The sequence below is a fragment of the Pteropus vampyrus genome, unplaced genomic scaffold, assembly GCF_000151845.1.
Source record: "Pteropus vampyrus isolate Shadow unplaced genomic scaffold, Pvam_2.0 Scaffold133, whole genome shotgun sequence".
Taxonomy (NCBI): domain Eukaryota; kingdom Metazoa; phylum Chordata; class Mammalia; order Chiroptera; family Pteropodidae; genus Pteropus; species Pteropus vampyrus.
Window position 1 is genome coordinate 3,954,683 of NW_011888914.1, and position 20,016 is coordinate 3,974,698.

At 32.6% G+C, this 20,016-nt stretch overlaps 1 protein-coding gene and 1 non-coding gene across 3 annotated transcripts in view; one reads left to right on the plus strand and one right to left on the minus strand.

Annotated features, from left to right (window-relative positions):
- Positions 1 to 20,016, plus strand: part of RNGTT (RNA guanylyltransferase and 5'-phosphatase) — a 235,563-nt gene that overhangs the window by 118,293 nt on the left and 97,254 nt on the right. For both annotated transcript variants that reach the window (XM_011367370.2, XM_011367371.2), the window contains exon 13: positions 19,531 to 19,631. In XM_011367370.2, coding sequence (XP_011365672.1) covers positions 19,531 to 19,631 — 101 coding nt within the window. The remainder of the gene's footprint in view (positions 1 to 19,530; positions 19,632 to 20,016) is intronic.
- On the minus strand, positions 17,276 to 17,394 carry LOC111744363. Its single transcript, XR_002782123.1, has one exon. It is a non-coding gene; the product is annotated as a 5S ribosomal RNA (ribosomal RNA).

Genomic DNA, 20,016 nt, shown 5'->3' on the forward strand with positions numbered 1-20,016 from the left:
CCCTCTTGCCCGTCTTCTAAATCATGATGCACTGCAGTATTGCAAGGATCCCTTTCTACTTCCTAGGTTCTTTCCTAGGATTTTTACTTTATTCCATTCAAGTTGTCCTGATTCCAGTCACCAGGTTCTAGAAAGGTGAAATTCTGATGAGTTCATATTGACTATTTTTTGTGCATTTGTTGCCTTCATTAATACACACTGATGCTGTTGAAGATAGGGATTTCTAAGTTAACTCTGTTAGTCTGATGGTAATATATTAGGGTATAAAGGAGACAGAAGAGTAGTTGCGAGGTTTCTTCTGTGTCACCTTAGGCATGAACACTTAGTTTTATCGCTCTTCAGGAAACACTTACACATACACAGGAACATGACAAAATGATTTCTCTATCATTACTTTTAGACTAGCTTGGTCAAAGTGATTTTTAGGCTCATATACACCTTTGTGTAGAATTAAATCTTTTCCATGACACTCTAGGTCCTGGTCACTAACCTGGTCTCCTTTCCCTGACATGAAGTCTCTCAGATTCTCTAATGCAGCTAATGATTAGCTAATGATCTCATTCTGAGTCCTGGCCAAGAGAGATGTAATATTGTGACTGAAAAAAAGCAGTAGTTTGGGCCTTAATGAGATCTTGGATTTCTGTACATATTAAGTCTCTTCCCTGCTCTTCATTCCATAGAATTTATGAGAGAGTGGTTTGCTTTGTGAAGCCAAAAAGGGGTTTTTCTATCTTTCTTCGTGAACAGTTGTTACCAAATTGACAAATATCTTTAGAACTAAAATAGATCATTTAAATGATTATTGTCAAAGCAAAAAAGATCTTCAGGATGACTTGCTGTTTTTCACACAGGTAAAGAAGTAGCTACCACCTCACAATGTACCTGTTAGTTATGTTTTTATCTTACAAAAGCTATGGGCTTCGTTAAGGTTATTTCCTTTCTTATTTATCTAGATATGTTTAGTGTCTAGGATAGAGTGTTTGGACCAATAGGGCTTAGAAAATATTTGTTAAAAAAATGAAAATATATTCTTATGATTTCCCCTAGCCTTTTAGATTTGACTAGTTTTGTATTTTACCAATGTAAGCAAATATCTTTTAAATTTATAGCTATTTTATCCTCCTTGTTGCACATACATGTGTATATGCTAATTAATGCTGTATCTTTTTTTCTTTTAAAATTTTTTTCAGTGACTTTCTTTAAAATTCCACGTGTTTCCTTGCAAAGAGTCCAGAATGCAAACACTCATTCTTCATGAAACAATAACATGAGTTTTGCTACTTGCATATTTTCTTCAGAGACTTCCCTATGGGTTAGAAATGGCCTCTGGTTGAGATAAGCCACTAGATATTTCTTTGGTTCTCTAGTTCTTCATCTATAAAATGTATAGGCTATAACAGTTTATCAGTGAAATTTTTTGGTGATCATGATGATTAATGTGTGTGAATATAAAGCAATACTTAAGAATTCCTTCTTCCCGCCAGTATCTGTGAAAATGTATTAAGTAAAGAATTTTTAATAAAAGAGAGAATAAACTTTTCTTATTTTTTTCCCCTAAAAACAGTATATCTCTTAAATGGAAATTTAGATAGTTGCAATAGATCACATAGACTCTTTATGAAGTTTATTATTATCACTATTACATGACTGTATTCCTGTTTTTTTCCTGCCATCATTTTAATGGACTTTTCGCTTTTATACTTTACATCCAAATTATTAAGATTATACAGTATATGGAATGGCTCCAAAAAGGTCACACTTTGTTCATCTTGGAACATTTATTAATTTACCATAACAGATTCTTAGGTTAGTGTATATATACGGAAGTCTCACTTCATTAAGAAATGTTTCACAACTGCCTATTTTGATAAAAGTTTAATTGATGGTATAGCACTATCCTGTAGTAGTTAGTCTGGTTAATCCTAGTTTCCCTGAAATTTTAATGATTTCAGTCTTTATTTCTTGACATGTTTCATTTATAATTATAATTTCTCAAAATCATAATTTTCTATCTAGTTTTTTTATATTTTTAAAGTACACTTTTCCAGTGCTGTCTTAATTTGTACTACTAATGTATACCTTCATAGTGTTTGCAGTGTTCCCTTTAAGGGGAATTTATTGTCAGTTGATAGAGCAGCATCTGACTCTAAAAAGGATATGTTATTTAGTCACATGTCTACTCATTCCATTTAATATATTTTTTTTTGCATTCTTACTGCATTTGTGTTAAGTCTTCTAAAGCGTATTCTGAGTATAAAATACATTAATGCTACCATCCAGAATAGGCTCCAATTTAAAATGAATCCACTTGCAGTAAGCAGGAGGCAATTTTCTTACTCATATGCAAAATTTCATTATATTCAACTATGCAGCCTTTGTTATTTTTTCATTATTTTGCTTTTGCAATTTCAATCTGATTTTTTAAAAAATTTTTTTATTATGGTGACATTGGCTAATGAAATCCAGTTTCAGGTATACAATTCGGCAGTAAGGCATATATATTGCATTGTGTGTTCACTGATCCTCCCCTCTGGCAACCATTAGTCTGTTGTTCATGTCCATGAGTCTCTTGTTCATTTGTCCTGTTCGTTTGTTGCTTTTAGGTTTATATCCCACATGTAAGTGATATCATGTGATTTTCAACTTTTTATGTCTGGCTTATTTCGCTTAGCATGATTATCTCGAGTTCCATCCATGTTGTCATAAATGATAGTGTTTTATTTCTTCTTATTGCTGAGTGATATTCCATCGTATATATGTACCACAGCTTCTTTATTTAACCATCTGTCGTAGGCCACTTTGGTTGCTTCCATGTCCTGGCCACTGTGAATAATGCTGCTGTGAACATCGGTATGCAAATATCTTTTTGGATATGGGTTTTCAAGTCTTTGGGGTAAATACCCAATAGAGGGATTGCTGGATCATATGGTAGATCAATTCTTAGTTTTTTGAAGAACTTCCATACTGTTTTTCCATAGTGGCTGTACCAATTTGCAGTCCCACCAGCAGTTTATGAGGATTCCTTTTTCTCCGCATCCTCTTCAACACTTGTTATTATTTGTCTTATTGATAATGGCTGTTCTGACAGGTGTGAGATGGTATCTCATTGTGGTTTTGATTTGCATTTCCCTAATAGCTAGTGATATTGAGCATCTAATTTCAATCTGATTTTTGTATCTTTACTTACTGTATCCTCAGTTTTGGCCACCATCACAGGAGTGATCCTGTGTATTCTATTTTCAAACCTTTGATTTGCCAAAGCCAGAGGTATACCTAGCTTCTACACAGATATTTATGACTTTTCTACCTCTTTTAAAAAATGAAAATATAAGTTTCTATTGAGTAGGTGAACTTTAATGACAGTATGCAACATTGTATTTATGATATTCTGCTAGAGAAAGCAGACATTAAGATATATTTTTCTAATAATTCATGATTTAAGATTTCTCTTTATGTTTTCAAAGAAGGAATACTTAAGTTTTTTTCTCTCAGTTCTTTGGGATTGAAACCACTGAGCTTATATGTTGTCATAAAGCTCCTTTTCTTTACCAAGTAAAATGGCCTTTTTATGATTACTGTTGCTTATAAAGACCTTGATTTTCCTTTTCAGCTGCTCTAAGTCTTCTGTCAGGGAGGTAAGAAGAGAATTGATTACAGACAGGTGTAGTTTCTAATGGTGGGAGGAGATGTAATTTTAGATGGTCCAGGCCAGGGCATTAAACGACATTGCATCACACGATGAAAAATTTAGTCCTGATCCATTTTTTATTCATTTTCTCAGTTTATAAGGAGAAAGTATGTTTATTTCTAGTTTTTTATATCTAAGACTTGCTGATCTTTCCCTTTTCAACAAAATGAGTGTGCGCCAAGTTTTACGCTATTCAGAGGGCAACATTATCTGCTAGAATTTAGTACCATTGATTTATTTCCATCATATTTAATTTTAGGACTACTTATATTTAGGGTAAGTGGCGCTATTTTCTGTTTATGGTATAAATGGTATACCATTGGGTATGAAGTTTCTTGAATATCTTTGGGGGCCATTTTTCAGCATACTACAGTTATCTAGCTTGATATATTAACAACTAATAGCCATAGACCCTAATACCCAGTGTAATTTCTGATTTTGTCCTTGTAAGAATATGTCCTTTATAAATTACCTTCTTTCCTTAGGCTTTCTATTTAAAGTAAGTACTGAATGACAAGTTTAGAACTCTTAATCAGGCCAAGAATCTTTTAATGTAAAATTTGTCAATATTTCTAAACTTTTCTTCGGGGGAAATCTAAAACCTTTGGTGAACTTAGCTTTAATAATTAAGTGCAGGCAGGATAAGTGATAAACTTATGACAAAATAATATAGTAGATTAGAGGTAACCTGTATTTTTTTTTATCATGTTAAAATAAACATACATTTTTCACTCTTTATTTTTAAATTGGAGTATATCCAAATGTTAGACTCTCATTCTTTTACTCTGGAATTCTTTAGCCTGTTCAGAGAACAAGCTTCTAGTCTCTTGCTTGGTGACATTCCCCTGGCTGTTAGCATTCTTGGAATAGAGATGATGAAGGGATGAGGGTCCACTCTTCAGTAGGTAAGCTTTCACTTAACTCTCCAAATGTCAATTTTCCTCTTCCTTTCTGCCTGAATCTTTGGGGCTGGGGCTTCTGTCCTTCATTTTTCTACAGAATAAATATATCTCCTGCCTTTTGGCTGGGGCGGAGGAAGGAACTTAGAGATTTAAATGCTCCTTATACAGATTTTTCAATCAGTCTCTTTGTTTTCAGTACTATGCCTCACCTTTCACCCCCCTTCAACTGTCTCAGTTATCTGTTTCATTATTACTTAATTCTTTCCAGGGAAATGCAGCATGTAGCATGAATTGGTTTACATTGCTGTCTTTCTCTGCAAGTATTTAGTATTCAGTATTCTTTGCTCTGTGAGCTATTAACTTCACTATACTTGAGGTCTTTCAAAAATATATTGACACGTTGTTTTCTGCTGTTGTCTACTCCTGTTTTTCCTTTTTTGTTAATATCTCTTTTCTATAACTCCCATTTTAGTGAGATTTTAAATCAAAATGGTTATAAATGTGCATGTTTAATCCACTACTTTTATCAGAAAATCCCCAGAACTTCTCACAATGTGATGTTGTAACTCTTGGCTCCCTTGAACCAATAACTCATAAATAAAGAAAGGGAGGTACTTTTTTGAGTGCCCAGCCTGGTCATCTGAGTGAGTCTACATGCCCTGAGGAAGAAGTCCTGGCCAAGAGTAGGCAAAGCTTGAGTTCTAACCTGCAATCCATTCTCTGATACCACAGAAATATTCCAAAAGCAAATGAATAGTGAAAGATGAAGAGAATTTCACAAGCATCTACTTGTGAAAAAACTCTTAGCCTATATTTGTTTGGTGCTCGTTACTTAAAATTTATCAAGAAACTAATTCTGCTCCATTACATTAATTATAGTGAATGAATTGAAGTTGAATAAAAGGTAGAAGATGTTACTATTGTTAAAAAAAAAGAAAAGAAAAGAAAAAAATATTTTGAATCCTGGAAAAATATTGAGGAATAGTGATAAAGATACTATGTTAAAGTAATGATTCTATTGAGGGCAAACCCCAAACACAGCTTAGAAGAAAATTTGTTTTCCTTTTGATGTGATGTTCCATTTCTCAGAGATGTAAATAACCGTGTAACACATCCAGAAATGCACATAGTTTATTTCTTTTATAAGAAAAAGGAAAAGCAAAGTAATGGATAGTATATTCAGAAGAATAAAGCTTAGGGTGTTTCTTTATGTTTATAAGGAAATGTATCAGTATCTGATTATTTACTAAAACACAGAGCAGTCATCATGAAAGCCTCAGCTTAAATAAAGTAGATTAAATTGCATTTACAGAATTATAGGAAATCAGAGCTGAAAAGATGCTTCAAGATTATATAACTCAATGATTTCAAAACACAAATTTCCAAAATTCTAGGTTTCTATGAACTACCTCAGGGGACCACATGGAAGGATAGGTTATTAGGTAAGTACTCTGTTTACATCACAGAAGCCCTGATTTAATTTTTATATATTGTACTAGATAAGATTGTGTTTTTAAAAGGGCTTCGCCTAAGAAATACTGTTTGAATCAGCTGCTTTTTTGAAAGGTCACTACTGATCTCTCTTCATTGCAAAATCAAGATAATTTTTCAGCCCTTATTCAACTATCTAGTGATAGTCTATACTGCTGTTCACTATTTCTTAAAATACTCTCTTCCATGGCTTCTGTGACACCACATGCTCCTAGTTCCTTCTAGTCTTATGCCATTTCTTCTCTGTGTCATTCAAGCTCTTCATCTTCTACTAGCCATTGAAGTTTGGAGTTTCTCAAGGCTCAGTGTCCTGGACCTTTGTTTTTTTTTTATGCGCTGCTCTCTCCCTAGAAATCTCATCTATACTTGCGGCTTTAGTTATCACCTTAAAGCCTGTGACTCAGACTTTTGATTTTCTTTTTAAGGTCCAGATTTGTTTCTCTAATTGCCTATATAGCTTTTTTTAATTCCTTAAAAACACAAGAAACTTAATATATTTTAAAGCTGAACTCCCACGTACTCCCCCAACAAGTAAACATACAAACTGTACAAACCAATCCTTTTTCAGCATTTCCTGCGTCAGTTACTTAAATGAGAAAGCTAGATGTCATCTTTGATACCTCCTCCCTCTTTCATCCCTCTAATCTATCTCCAAGTCTTGCTTTATCTCTGAAATATCTCTTAAATTATTTCCTTTTCTTTCCGTTACCACTGCCACAACTCTAATCTGACTTGTCATTAATTGCCTCTTTCCTGGATAACTGTATTGACTTCCTAACTGGTCCTGCAACATCCATTTTGTCTTCCTCTAACTTTTTTTTTTTTAATATTATATCCAGACTGATCATCTTCCTAAATCTCTAGCAATATCTTTTTGTTCAGGTTAAAGACCAAAATTAGATTTGAAGCCAGTTTACTCTCTCTTTTTTTTTTACAGCCTTTTGGTTTCCTCATGTGTTTTGCTGTCGATGCAAAAATAACTGATATTGTTACTTCAAGATGACTTAATTATGTTATTTTATTTAGGGTTTTTAAAAATTTGAAGTATAAGCTATACTTGACAAAATATTTAAATACTTTGAGAAAAATGGGTATTTTTTTTCAAAGAAAAAATGAGCTGTTTTAATATAAACAAATTCTAAAGTTTGAAATTCAAACTTTGCTCAAACTGAAGTGATCATTTTTAAAAAGAAATATTTTCAAATTGAATTTTCATCCATACATAAACTAGTTAGGTTTTATTAGACCTATATATATATTTTTTTTTCAGTTTTACCATTTCATTGACATTTTGAATTGCTGACCTTTTGCGGTTTGTCACTTGAAAATGAATATTTTAAAATGGCCATTTGACATTTTAATGTGATATAGGTATTAGCTTTTAATTTAATTTACGAAGGTGATAATACTTATTTGTTTATAAGCTTTTACAAGAAGATTTTAATGATATATAGCATAGTAAATATTTGTAGCAATTGATTAATTTCTTACCTTTTAAAATCATATTTGTTTTATTGTTGTCATCTGTTGACACTTTCTAGATAAGAATTTTGTGCCATTAATAATCCATCACTATGAAATAAAAAAAGAATTATATATAATGATTTATAAAATAGAGATAATAATAAAATCTTGAAAGTATTTTTTTTGTTTGTTTTATTTTTTAAAAAGACTTCTTGTTTTATCTACTGGCTATACTATGATTAGTAAAATATTTAATTGTTTCTGTATTGAGTATAGAATATTTAATCTCAAGCAATAGTGATATAATTGGTTTTCTTTTATGTTTTTATCATCTGATTTTTTTGTAAGGTGGGTTAGCTTGATTTTATGTCTCACATCAATCAGTTTGCATGTATATTGAGTCAGCTTTGATTTTAATATTGCATTCTTGTGAAATATTAATGTTTTTATTAAATCTTTAATACTTCCAGGTATATTGAATGTTATGGATAGATTGTGAAATGAAAATTAGAATTAGTCTAATGTCTTGTCTTGAAGTACATGATGAATTAGAGTGGTTTTCCTCTGTAGCAGGGATGATGTTACCATGGTGAGAGCTTCTGTTGCCATGACATTTGCTTGCATATTTTGATAGGTCTTCAGTTGAAGAAGGGCTCTGTTTCCTGGCAGACTGGAAAAGTGTCATTCTGTCTTTTCCCAAAATGTGTAATTTTTTTATTGGAAAATACAATAATTTCCAAAGAATTGTAATAGCTAAGTGCCAAGGAAGGAAATACATTTTGTTTATTTTAAATTTTTTTCTTGTTCAGCTTTTGAAACACGGCAAAATATTTTTAGCTTGCTTCGTGTAAGGAAGAAAAAGGAGAACATCATTTTTCTAGTGTTTATAATAAATAAAATATTTGCGTTTCTATTCAGTTTTGTTGACAAAATAAACAGCTAAGGATGAACAATTTGTAATCAGTCTCAGCTGGATATAGATATAGAATGTTACTGTACAAGTAACACTGCTAACGATGATATATTGGTAGCAGAGAAAGGGGAAGTAAATATAAATAAAGGACTTCACAAAAACGAAAGACTCAGTGAATTCAGAGAAGGTAAACATAAAGTACAAAATAAGTTTTCATATAAATGATACATATTAAACAGTGAATTAGGGGTAGTTCTTCTTTTTGTTGCTAACGTATGTTTAATGTTGAAACATTAATGGTAGATTTTTTCAAAATTCTGTTTTAAGTGGTATATTTTAAATTAATTCCTAACTAGATAATATAGAAATTTTATCATGTAGTAAAAAAAAATTACGTAGAAGAAAGCCTCCCTCTCACACTTCTCCCCTCCCTTAGTCATCTACTGTTAGTTTTAAACTTACCTCTTCATGGTTTCTTTATGCATTTATAAGCAATTATAAATAGGTTAATATATTTTTGTACCCATCCCACTTTTCACGAAAAGTAGCATATTATTTTGTACTTTGCTTTTCAGAATTTGTTCCAATAATATTTTTTAATGTATATTTGTTAGTGCTCTAATTTTAGCATCTGGGAACATATTGGAATCAGCCAAAAAATAGGGCTTAATATCGACATCTCTCAACCCTTACGTTTAGAGCAGTTCAGAATTTTAGAAGGAAATATTTAAAAGCATACACTTAATCATTTTAGAAGAAAAATTGATTTTCCTTTTGTTCTCTAAGTTTAGCGATAACATTAGTGGCTGTTTCTACTGGTAGAATTCATTTTGTAAAAGCTACAAACCAAAATATTCTGAAAGTATGTATTTGCACACACGTTTTTTTTCTGCCTTCACATATTTTTTTGTATAAGTTCCATTTATTTTTTTGAATATCAAATTAGGTGTTGGTGCTACTTCCTTGGGGAATCCAGTCAGACTAGATGAGTGTGATTCTCTTATAATACTCTTCATACCAGTACTAGGAGCATAGAAAATTATTTTAGCCATACTATACAGTACAGATTAGCAAAATGGAGGGTTACATAGTTAATGAGTAAAGTAATTAGGCTGATGTTACATGTATCTAGAGTTTGATCACCTATTAGAGACTGCTTTTATTTAGACGTGTCTACTAGAGAAGAGGAGAAACTGAGAGTCTGCTAGCTCTAAAAATTAAGATTTTGTATCATGACTGTACTTTGGGGAATTGAGTGAGGGTCAGTTCTGAGTTGTGGAATATATTAACTCATTCTTTCATCTAATAAATCGAGTGGCTACTATATGTCATATATACATTGCTGAGTTTTGGAAATAATAGCAATGAATAAAGACAGGATTTCTGCCTTCAAAGGGGCTTTTCCTGTGAAGAAACTCAACATATTGGTTGAGTTTATATTACGGTGTGTAGAGTGAAAGAATACAGACTGATGGAGTAGAGGAGGCACCTTGGGGAACCCAGAGAGTAGGGGTAGGGTTAAGGTGCATTGGGAGATTAGACCTCTGCTAAAGATAGGACAAGACACTTAGTTCAGTAAATTTCACCATTTGGTGCCTGAGTGGTAGAGATTGGCTAAGTGGTTTAGGTGCGAAGAAGTTTATCAGGTTGTCTGAGCTCTCTCTTCCCTATAGCCAGGCTACTTGTCATTTGCTTTCCCCTACTACTTACCATTCCACAGAAAACGAGACTAAGAGTAATTAGTAGAAAACAACTGACTTAAAATTAGTTTCTGTTGGAACAATTTTATAATCTCATCTCATGAGATCATTTAAATCCATCCATTTAACCTTTCATTATTTGCTTTTGGACAAATGATAAATTTTATTTTGTTAATGGTAGAAAGATAGCTGTATTACTGTGATTTGAGAAAGTTTTGCACAAGTTATAACTTCTACTTATCAGCTTATCTGTAAAAGGAGAGAATTTATCACATGCTTTTAAGACCCTTTGCTTTTCTAGTATTCTTACCAAGGTATATTAACTGGTCTTGATATTAACTGGATATTTCATTTAACCTGCCTTTATTTCAGTTTCCTCATTGGTTATATTTTAGAATAACTTGTAGTTCTGTGGAACTGCCCAGATACAGAAACCGAAGCTGAAGTTTCAGAAATCTTTGTGTAACTATAATAAAAAAAAAACAGTTTCATTAGAAATATAAATCACAGGTTATTTTATATTAAAACAATGGCCAGAATAAATTAATTAGACTTGTGAATAATAGAAGATAATAATCTGACTAATGTTGAGTAATTTTTCCAACCTGAATAAACCAAGAAACTGCATTAATTTCTAATGATTTTACTCTCAAATCACAACTTCAGTTTTCATAAGTAAAATCTAAGTAAATGAGAAATGTCAGCAAGCTTTTGAATACAGAATTATCCATTTTCTTTTCTTTTTCTGCTTCTTTCCATGATAATTCTCTCTGCTATTTCTACCAAATTTATGACTTTTCAGAAGTGAAACGCTAAGTGATTGCCTTGACCTATTTTTATTGGACAATGGCTCTTCCCTCTCTGTATCAATAAGAACAGCATTGAGTAGTGAGACAATTTAGCCTCAGACAACTTGAACAAACTTCGCCTCAATTCAAATACGTTCCTGGTCCTATTGCTTAGAACTTTCTTGTAAGTTAATTGTTCTTCAAAATTCAATTCATGCATTTATCTTATTCAAGAAAACTTCCTTTACCCCTTTACCACAGATTTTGACGTTTCTCTGTTGTACTTCCTTAGCATCTCTTGTTTATGTTCATTTTAGCATCTCTGTAATCTCTCTTGCAGATTAAAAGCCTCATTGTGGTTGAGCTCATCATATCTTCTCCAATTTTTATACAGTACTGGGCACGTAGCAGACACTTAGTGTTAAATGAACTTTTCCTCCGTGCAGGGTATTTATATGTCTTTTTTTGCACAATAGATATTTACTATTTGCTTCTCAGTGAAATATGGACAAAGAATCTAGTCAAGTCACAGTCTAGAGTTGTTTTACTTTTTTAGATAGCATTACCAATTAGAATTTCTTCAGTTTTATTTAAAACTAAATACTAGAACAACAAAAATAAAACTAATATTATGATAAGGCCAGAGCTCTTTCTTGGCCTCAGGGTGTGATCCTTATGAAGAAGGCATTATGGTTTTAGTGTAGGGCCTGGAATATTATGGTATTATGGTAACATAACTGATCACAGTTTACTAGTAGAAGTCAAAGAGTAGAGCTGCAAAGCATTTAGATATCTCTGGTCTAGATATTCTGTTTTAGGCAAGCAAAATTATATTACAGTTTTACAATCAAGATAGATGAAGCCCACACTTTGAACTGCTTAAAATAATGAAATAGGTAGTTAGTAAAGGCACAGAGAAACAGAACATCTTGTTCTCTTTGCTATTATTACTACTGTCTTTCTTTATATCAGCGTTTCTCAGCTTCGGTTACAATTGACATTTTAAGCTGGATAAGTTTTTGTTGCGGTGAAGCTACCCTGTGCATTGTAGGATGTTGAGAAACATCCATGGCCTCTGCCCACTAGATGGCAGTAGCACTCCCTCCCTTTCCCAGCGTGACAACCAAAGAATGCAGTCATTGCTAAATACCCCCTGGGGGGCAAAATCATTCTTTAGTTGAGACTCACTGCTTTATACAACAGATAATATCACTTATGCCTTGTTTTGTTTTCTCTTTAATTTAAGAGACTTCTCTTGGCACATGGCCATCCTCTACCTCTAAGCCAGGGTCTGCTGTCATTTGGTAAATATTTTCCTAAACACCTTTCTTTGTTGCCTGACATTTGGATTCATTACATTTTTGATGATAATGAATATCTCAGGTTATATTGGTAATTGTTTTCAGACAATTTTTTATTTGACAGCTCCCTGGCAAAATTAAATATATTTCTATAGAACTAAGTATTGTATGTAATTAGACATGGTTTTTGCTGAAGTAGAATTTATATTCTAATAAGTATTTAAATATATTTTACTCATGGAATAGAATTACAGTATTTTAAAAATATAATTTTCTAAAAATTTTTTTATCATATATTCCATTAATTTTCAGAAGGTGCATTGAAATTCCCAATAATATTAAGTCTAGTATTTCAAATTAACATAAGTGGTTTGGTGTGCAGTGAGATGAGGAATGACTTACATTTCTGAATTGTTGCTTAGAAAAACAGAAGAGTTGGTACATGCTGGATTTTCATTATACAAGACTGAGTCTTGATTTTCAGAGAGAAGAATGTAAAGGATATTTAATATTTATTGTACAAATAATACATATTAAAATTCTTTTTAGAATTTGTCATTAGGTATTTTTAAACTATATAATCATTAAGCTTTCTTTAATAACTTGGATTAGTATTGGTTTCTGAGTGGTTCCATACTTATAGTCATATAAATAAATAGGGAACAGAAGTAAATGATGGTCTGTTTGTAAGTATGACATTCCCTTGGCAGAAGTTGTGAATGGGGTTGGGGTGGGATGCTTACCTGTTCTCACCTTACTCTTTTGTTCCTGTCACTACCATAATGAACCACTCTTACTAAAAGGTCTGTGACATTTCTGTCAGATATTCTTTATTAAAAATAAAGACTAAATTTTATCAGATTATTTTCATTAATGGGTTGACACCTGGAAATTTTCCAGTTTTTAGCATTTATAAAATAATTTATATTCAGCAAATCTAATTTATTTGTGATCATCCTGAGGATATATGTTACCTAAATGATTCTCTCAAGGTAAATAAATGAATGAAAACTTCCATTAAAATGTTATATATTTGATTTTATAGTCATGTTTAAACATAAGACTTGGGGGGAAATATATTATGTTTTTAAATTTGCTACAGATACAATGTCTTTCCTGTCAGCTCCAGTGATTTATCTTTGTTAGCATAACTTAAGTTATACTAAATTTGTCATTATATGGACTTCTGTTTGAAATAAGTGTTCCTGTTACCAGGATTTTTGCAGTTTTTCTCAAACTTATAAAAATCTGTTACAGTGCAATTTGACTTGTATGTTTAAAAAAATATATCAGTAATGGGAACACTCAGCAGTTTTTCCTTCCTGAATATCTCATATCATTTAATTCCTACAATGCCCTCGCTGAATCTACATACTCTCCTCTTCTTCAGTAGACCCTACATTTTTCTACTCTTGTGTTTTATTCATATTTACTTCCTGCTGCAAGTCTGCATGAGTAAATATTACCCATTCTTCAAGGCTTCCGGTGTTCGCTTGTCTATAATTAGTCCTTAAGCCACACAAGTAAAATATTTTCTTTTTTAACTATGTTCCCAGAATACATTTAAAACATTTTTCCCCATAGTCTCTTTAATTAACAAGGATAGTGTTATACAAGCATTTCCATTATTTCCAAAATTTGCATCACCCCAGACAAATTCAGTAACCATTAAGCAGTGACTCCTTAACCCTGCCACCCCTCAGCTCCTGGTACCTCTAATCTACTTTTTGTCACTATGTATTTGCCTATTCTGGATATTTCTTACATGTAGAATCATAAAATTTTTGTTCTTTTTAAGAAAATCATAAAATTTTCTGGCTTATTTCACTTACCATAGTCTTTTTGAGGTTCATTCATTTTGTAGCATGTATCAGACTTCATTCCTTTTTATGGCCGAATACTACTCCATTGTATGTGTATACCACATTTTGTTCATCCATTCATACAGTAATTGAAACTTAGGTTGTTTCCACCTTTGATCCTTGTGAATATATACCTAGGAGTGGGGTTGCTGAGTCATGTGCTAATTCTATGTTTAACTTTCTGAGGAACTGTCAAACTGTTATTCATAGTGGCTGCATAATTGTATAATCGCTACATGGTTATGTACATAGCTTCTAATTTCTCCACATCTACTCCAATACTTGGTATTTTCTTTTTTCTTTTTTAAAATTATAGCCACTCTGGTAGGTGTGAAGTGGTATCTCATTGTGGTTTTGGTTTGCATTTCCCTCATGGCTGATGATAGTGAGCATCTTTTCATGTGCTTACTGGTTATTTGTATATCTTCTATGGAGAACTGTCTCTTCAAGTTCTTTGACAATTTTTTAAATTTTTTTTTTGTCATTATTGAGTCGTATCAGTTCTTTATATATTTTGGGCATTAAACTCTTATCAAATATATGATTTTCTTATATTTTCTCCTATAGATTGTCTTTCCACTTTCTTGATGTTTTGTGATGTAGAAAAATTTAATTTTGATGAAGTCCATTTTATCTCTCTCTTTTTAAAAAATAAATTGCTCATGCTTTTAGTGTCATATCTAAGAATATACTGCCAAACCCAAGATCATGAAAATTTACCCATGTTTTCTTCTAAGAGTTTTATGGTTTTACGTGTTATATTTAGGTTGTTGGATCATTTTTATGTAGTTTTTATATATGGTGGGAGATAGGGGTCCAGTTTATTCTTCGTATCTGGAAATCCAGTTGTTCCAGCATTATCTTTTGAAAAGAGTGTTCTCTTCCCATTAAATGGCCTTAGCACTCCTGTTAAAAAATCAGTTGGCTACTGATGTATGAGTTTATTTCTGTACTCTCAATTCCATTTCATTGGTCGATATTTCCATCCTTATGTCAGCAACTCTATTTTGATTACTGTAGTCTTATAGTAATTTTTGAAATTAGAAAGTGTGAGTCCTTCAAGTTTGTTTGTTTGTTTTTTCAAGATTCTTTTGGCTCATCAGAGCCTCTTGCAACCCTATATGAAATTGAGGATCGGCTTTTCTATTTTTGCAAAACAGGCTGTTAGAATTTCAGTAGGGATCACATTGAATCTGTGGATTGCTTTGGGTAATATTAGCATCTTAGCAATATTCAGTCTTCCTAAATTGGTGTAATGAGACCATTTCCAATGTGAGAATGGGATTTTCTCTGTACCAACGAGCAAATCTTTGACAACAGCTGGGTGTCCTGTAATTCATCTTAATACTGACACTGTCTACCCAGAGATAGCATCAGATTCCACAGGTTGAAGACTCAGTCTTAGAGGACTACCCCCCACTTCCCACTTCAGACAGCATTCACAAGCTCAGGTTGTTGCCTGTGCTTCTGAATGACCAGTTGTAGATTGGAGGTTACATTGACCCCTTTCTTAGACTTCAGATGCCTATTGTAGGTCTAGGTTGTTACTGGTACTTCTGACCAACTGACTATAAATCAGAGATTCCCATGACCCCCACCTCAGATTTTATTAATTTGCTAGAGCAGCTCACAGAGCTCAGAGAAACATTGTACGTACTGGATTACTGGTTTATTATAAAATGATATGACTCTGAAACAGCCAGATTGAAGAAATGAAAAAGGTATGGGGAATGGGTGTGGAACTACCCTGCTCTCTTCAGGTATGTCACTCTCCTCAAATCTCCACGTGTCCACCAACTCAGAACCTCTCTGAATCTTGTCATTTGGATTTTTACAGAGACTTCATTACATAGGATTGATTAAATCATTAGCCACTGGCAATTTATCCAGCCTCCAGCCCTTTTCCCCTCTCCTGAGGTCCAGGGGGTAGTACTGAAAGTTCCAACCCTCTTATCCTGTGGTTGGCTCCTCTGACAACCAGTTTCCAGTCTTAGGTGCTTCCAAAAGCCATTTTATTAACATAGCAAAAGGCCTTTCTTTATTACTCTCATCACTTCGGAAATTCCAAGAGTTTTAGGAGATATGTGTCAGAAAAGAGGATGAAGACCAAATGTATACTTCCTATTATAAATCACAATATCACACTTCTTGTCTATGAACATGGGATATCTTTTCATTTTTAGGTCTTCTTTATCTTTTGCAGCAATGTTTTACAGTTTTCTGTATACATATTATTCCTTTTCTTGGTTAAATTAATTCCTAAGTATTTTGCAATTTTAGATGCCATTGTAAATGGAATTGCTTTCTTCTTTTTTCAGATTGTTAATTGCTCTTTTATAGAAACACAACTGATTTTTTATGTTGATTATACCACTCAGAATATTAAATTATTAGGAATAAGTTTAAAGTTATGCAAGACCTGTGTACTGGAAACTACAAAACATTGATAAGAGAAATTTAGGAAGACCTAAGTAGATTTGCAGAGATTATGACTTGGAAGATTCAGTATTGTTAAGATGTTATTTTCTCCTTAATTGATCTGTTGATTCAGTGCAATCCTAACTAAAATCCCAATAGACTTATTTTTCATAGAAATTTACAAACTGATTTTAAAATTTTGAGATAAGAGAATTTGGAAAAAGAAGCCAGAGTTTGAGGACTTATGTAACCTGGTTTCAAAACTTAAAAAGCTCCAGTAATCGAGACATACAGTAATCAGTGCTTACTAGCAAGTAGACAGGCATGTTTATCAATGCAACACATTAGTGAGAATAGAAATATCTCTATATTTGGTTTTGACAAAGGTGCCAAGGCAACTCAGTGAGAAAAGGATAATGTTTTCAATAAGTAGTACTGGATCAATTTGATATTCATTTGCCAAACAGAAAACATAGTCCTTTACTTCATACCATATAGATGAGTTAACCTCAGATTATATACCTGAAAATAAGAACTAAAACTATAAAATTTCTCTTAAGAAAAAATAGTAGGAAATTGCAGTGATCTTAGGATAGGCAGAGAATTTTTAAAGAGGGCACAGAAAACGTAAATGATGAGAATGTAAAATTAATGATTTTTTTTTTTTTTTAGGCAAGGCAACCCTTGGTTGACCTCACAGATTGCAAAGACTTTGTCAGCTTATAATCCTTTGTTTTTTATTTTTTTACACCTACAGCACCTGGTGTTCCTAGGTGGTCTCCCATCCAAGTACTAACCAGGCCCAATCCTGCTTAGCTTCCGAGATCAGACGGGATCGGGCTTGTTCAGGGTGGCATGGCCATAGACTAAAATTAATGATTTTGAAAAGATACTCAGCATCACTAATCATCAGGGAATTGTAAATCAAAACCACAGTGAGAAATCACCTCACACCTGTTGGAATGGTCATTATTAAAAAAATCAAAAGATAACAAATATTGGTGAGGATGTGAAGAAAGGGGAACCTTGTGCACTATTGATGGGAATGTAATTTGATACAGCTATTATGAAAAACAGTGTGGTGGTTCCTCAAGCAATTAAAAATAGAGCTATCATGTAATCCAGTAATCCCACTTCTAGGTATGTATCTAAAAGAGAGAAAACCAGTATCTTAAAGAGATATCTGTGTTCCCATGTTTACTCCAGCATTATTCACAGTTGCCAAAATATGGAAAAAATTGAAATGTCTGTCTACAGATGAATAAAGAAAATGTGGTGGACATACACAATAGAATATTATTCAGCCTTAAGAAAGAAGGAAATCCTGTCATTCCTAACAACATGGATGAACCTGGAGTACATTATGCTAAGTGAAATAAGCCAGGCACAGAAAGACAAATATCACATGTCTCACATATATATGAAATTTTAACAAAAATAGTTGAACTCATAACAGAGAGTAGAATGGTGGTTGTCAGAGGCTAGGGGATAGTAGAAAAGGGGAGATATTTATCATAGGGTACAAACTTTCCGTTATAAGATGAATCATTTCTGGAGACCTAATGTAAAGTATAGTGAGGATGGTTAATACTAATGTATACTTGACATTTGATAAAAGAGTAGATCTTAAATGTTCTCACCACCCAAAACAAAACAAAACAAAACAAAAAACAAACGAGATGATGAATATATTAATTAGCTTGATGGTGGTAATCATTTCTCAATAGATGTCAAAACATCATATTGTGCATCTTAAAATTTTTATTTCTCAATCATACCTCAATAAAGCCAAAAGGAAAATGATGATTTTTGACTTCATTGAAAACAAAACAAAACAAAACTTTACTCTGTGAAAGAAATTAAGAAATGAAAAGGCAAGCTAAAGACCAGTAGAAATTTGTAGTACATATATCCAACCAAGGCTCTTTATCCAGAATATATAAGCAGACCTTGCAAGTTAATAATGAGATTACGCAGTAAAAACAAGGATAATATTTTGAGTAGACTCTACACCAAAGAAGATACAGAAATATCAAATAGGCAGATTACAAGATCTTCACCATCTTTTACCATTGAGAAAATGGAAATTAAAATTATGAGACACACTTTAGAATTAAAAATTTAGAATTAGACTGAAAGTACATAGACCTCTCATATATTACTGGATGGGAATGGAAAATGTTACAGTCACTTTGGAAAACATAGACAGTTCTTATAAAATTAAACATATATTTACCATGTGACCCAGCCATTTTACTCCTAGGTTTTTACCCAAGAGTTATAAAGTCATGTCCATACAGATGTTCATAGCAGCATCATTTATGATACCTAACACTGGGAACAACCTAGATATCCACTGACTTGTATAAACAATTTGTGGTATATACATAAAATAGAATTCTTCTCAGTAATAAAAAGGAACAAACTACTAATGTATGCACCAGCATAGATAAATTAGAAAACTTCATATTGAGGATTTCTCATGAAATCTAGTAAAGACAAAACTACCATGATAGAAAGAAGGTCACTGTTGCCAGAGAATTGGGGGGAGGGAATTGCCTGCATATGCCAGGAAGAAACTTTTTGGGTGACTGAAATGCTATATATATTCATCTTGGTGATGGTTACATGATTGTATCCATTTGCCAAATTCATTGGTTAATTTTATTCATTGTAAATTATCCCACAGTAAAGCTGAACAAGAAAAAACAAATTTTAAAAACGATTAAACTTACTTTAAGCCATAGAAAGATTGGAGAGAATAACAATTTTCATTATTTTTCTGGACGTTCACAAAACAAGGTCTACATGCTTTGGCAGAGAGCGGAGAAAGGCCATCAGTAAGGAGGAAGATACTTATCTTCACTCACTAGTTGAAAATAAAAATTGAGTTCAGAAAAGAATAGTAATTTTGCTTAATAGAAAGTAATCTATGTTATATTTAATAAATCGAATTTAAAATTTTAACTTCTTATTAACTGTTATCATTTTAATTCACTTTAGAAATATAAACCTGGTCGATGTGATGAAATTTTGAAATGGAAGCCTCCCAGTCTGAATTCTGTCGATTTTCGCCTTAAGATAACAAGAATGGGAGGAGAAGGGTAAGTATGCACCTTTGTTCCCCCACCATTTTTACATGAAATAATACTATTTGTATAAAGCTTCACTGTTTACCATGTATTTTACTCATACTCTACAAAAAAAAGGTAAAATACAATATTTGACAATATATATTTTTTAATTTATATATATCTTTTCAGTTATAGTTGACATATAATATTATTAGTTTCAGGTATAAAACACAGTGATTAGACATTTATATAACTTAGGAAATGGTCACCCTGATAATGCAGTACCCATCTGACACCGTACATAGTTTTTACAATATTACTGACTATACTCTACATCCTCATGACTGTTTTGTAACTGCCAATTTATACCTCTTAATACCTTCCCCTCTTCACTCATCTCACCACCTTCCAATCT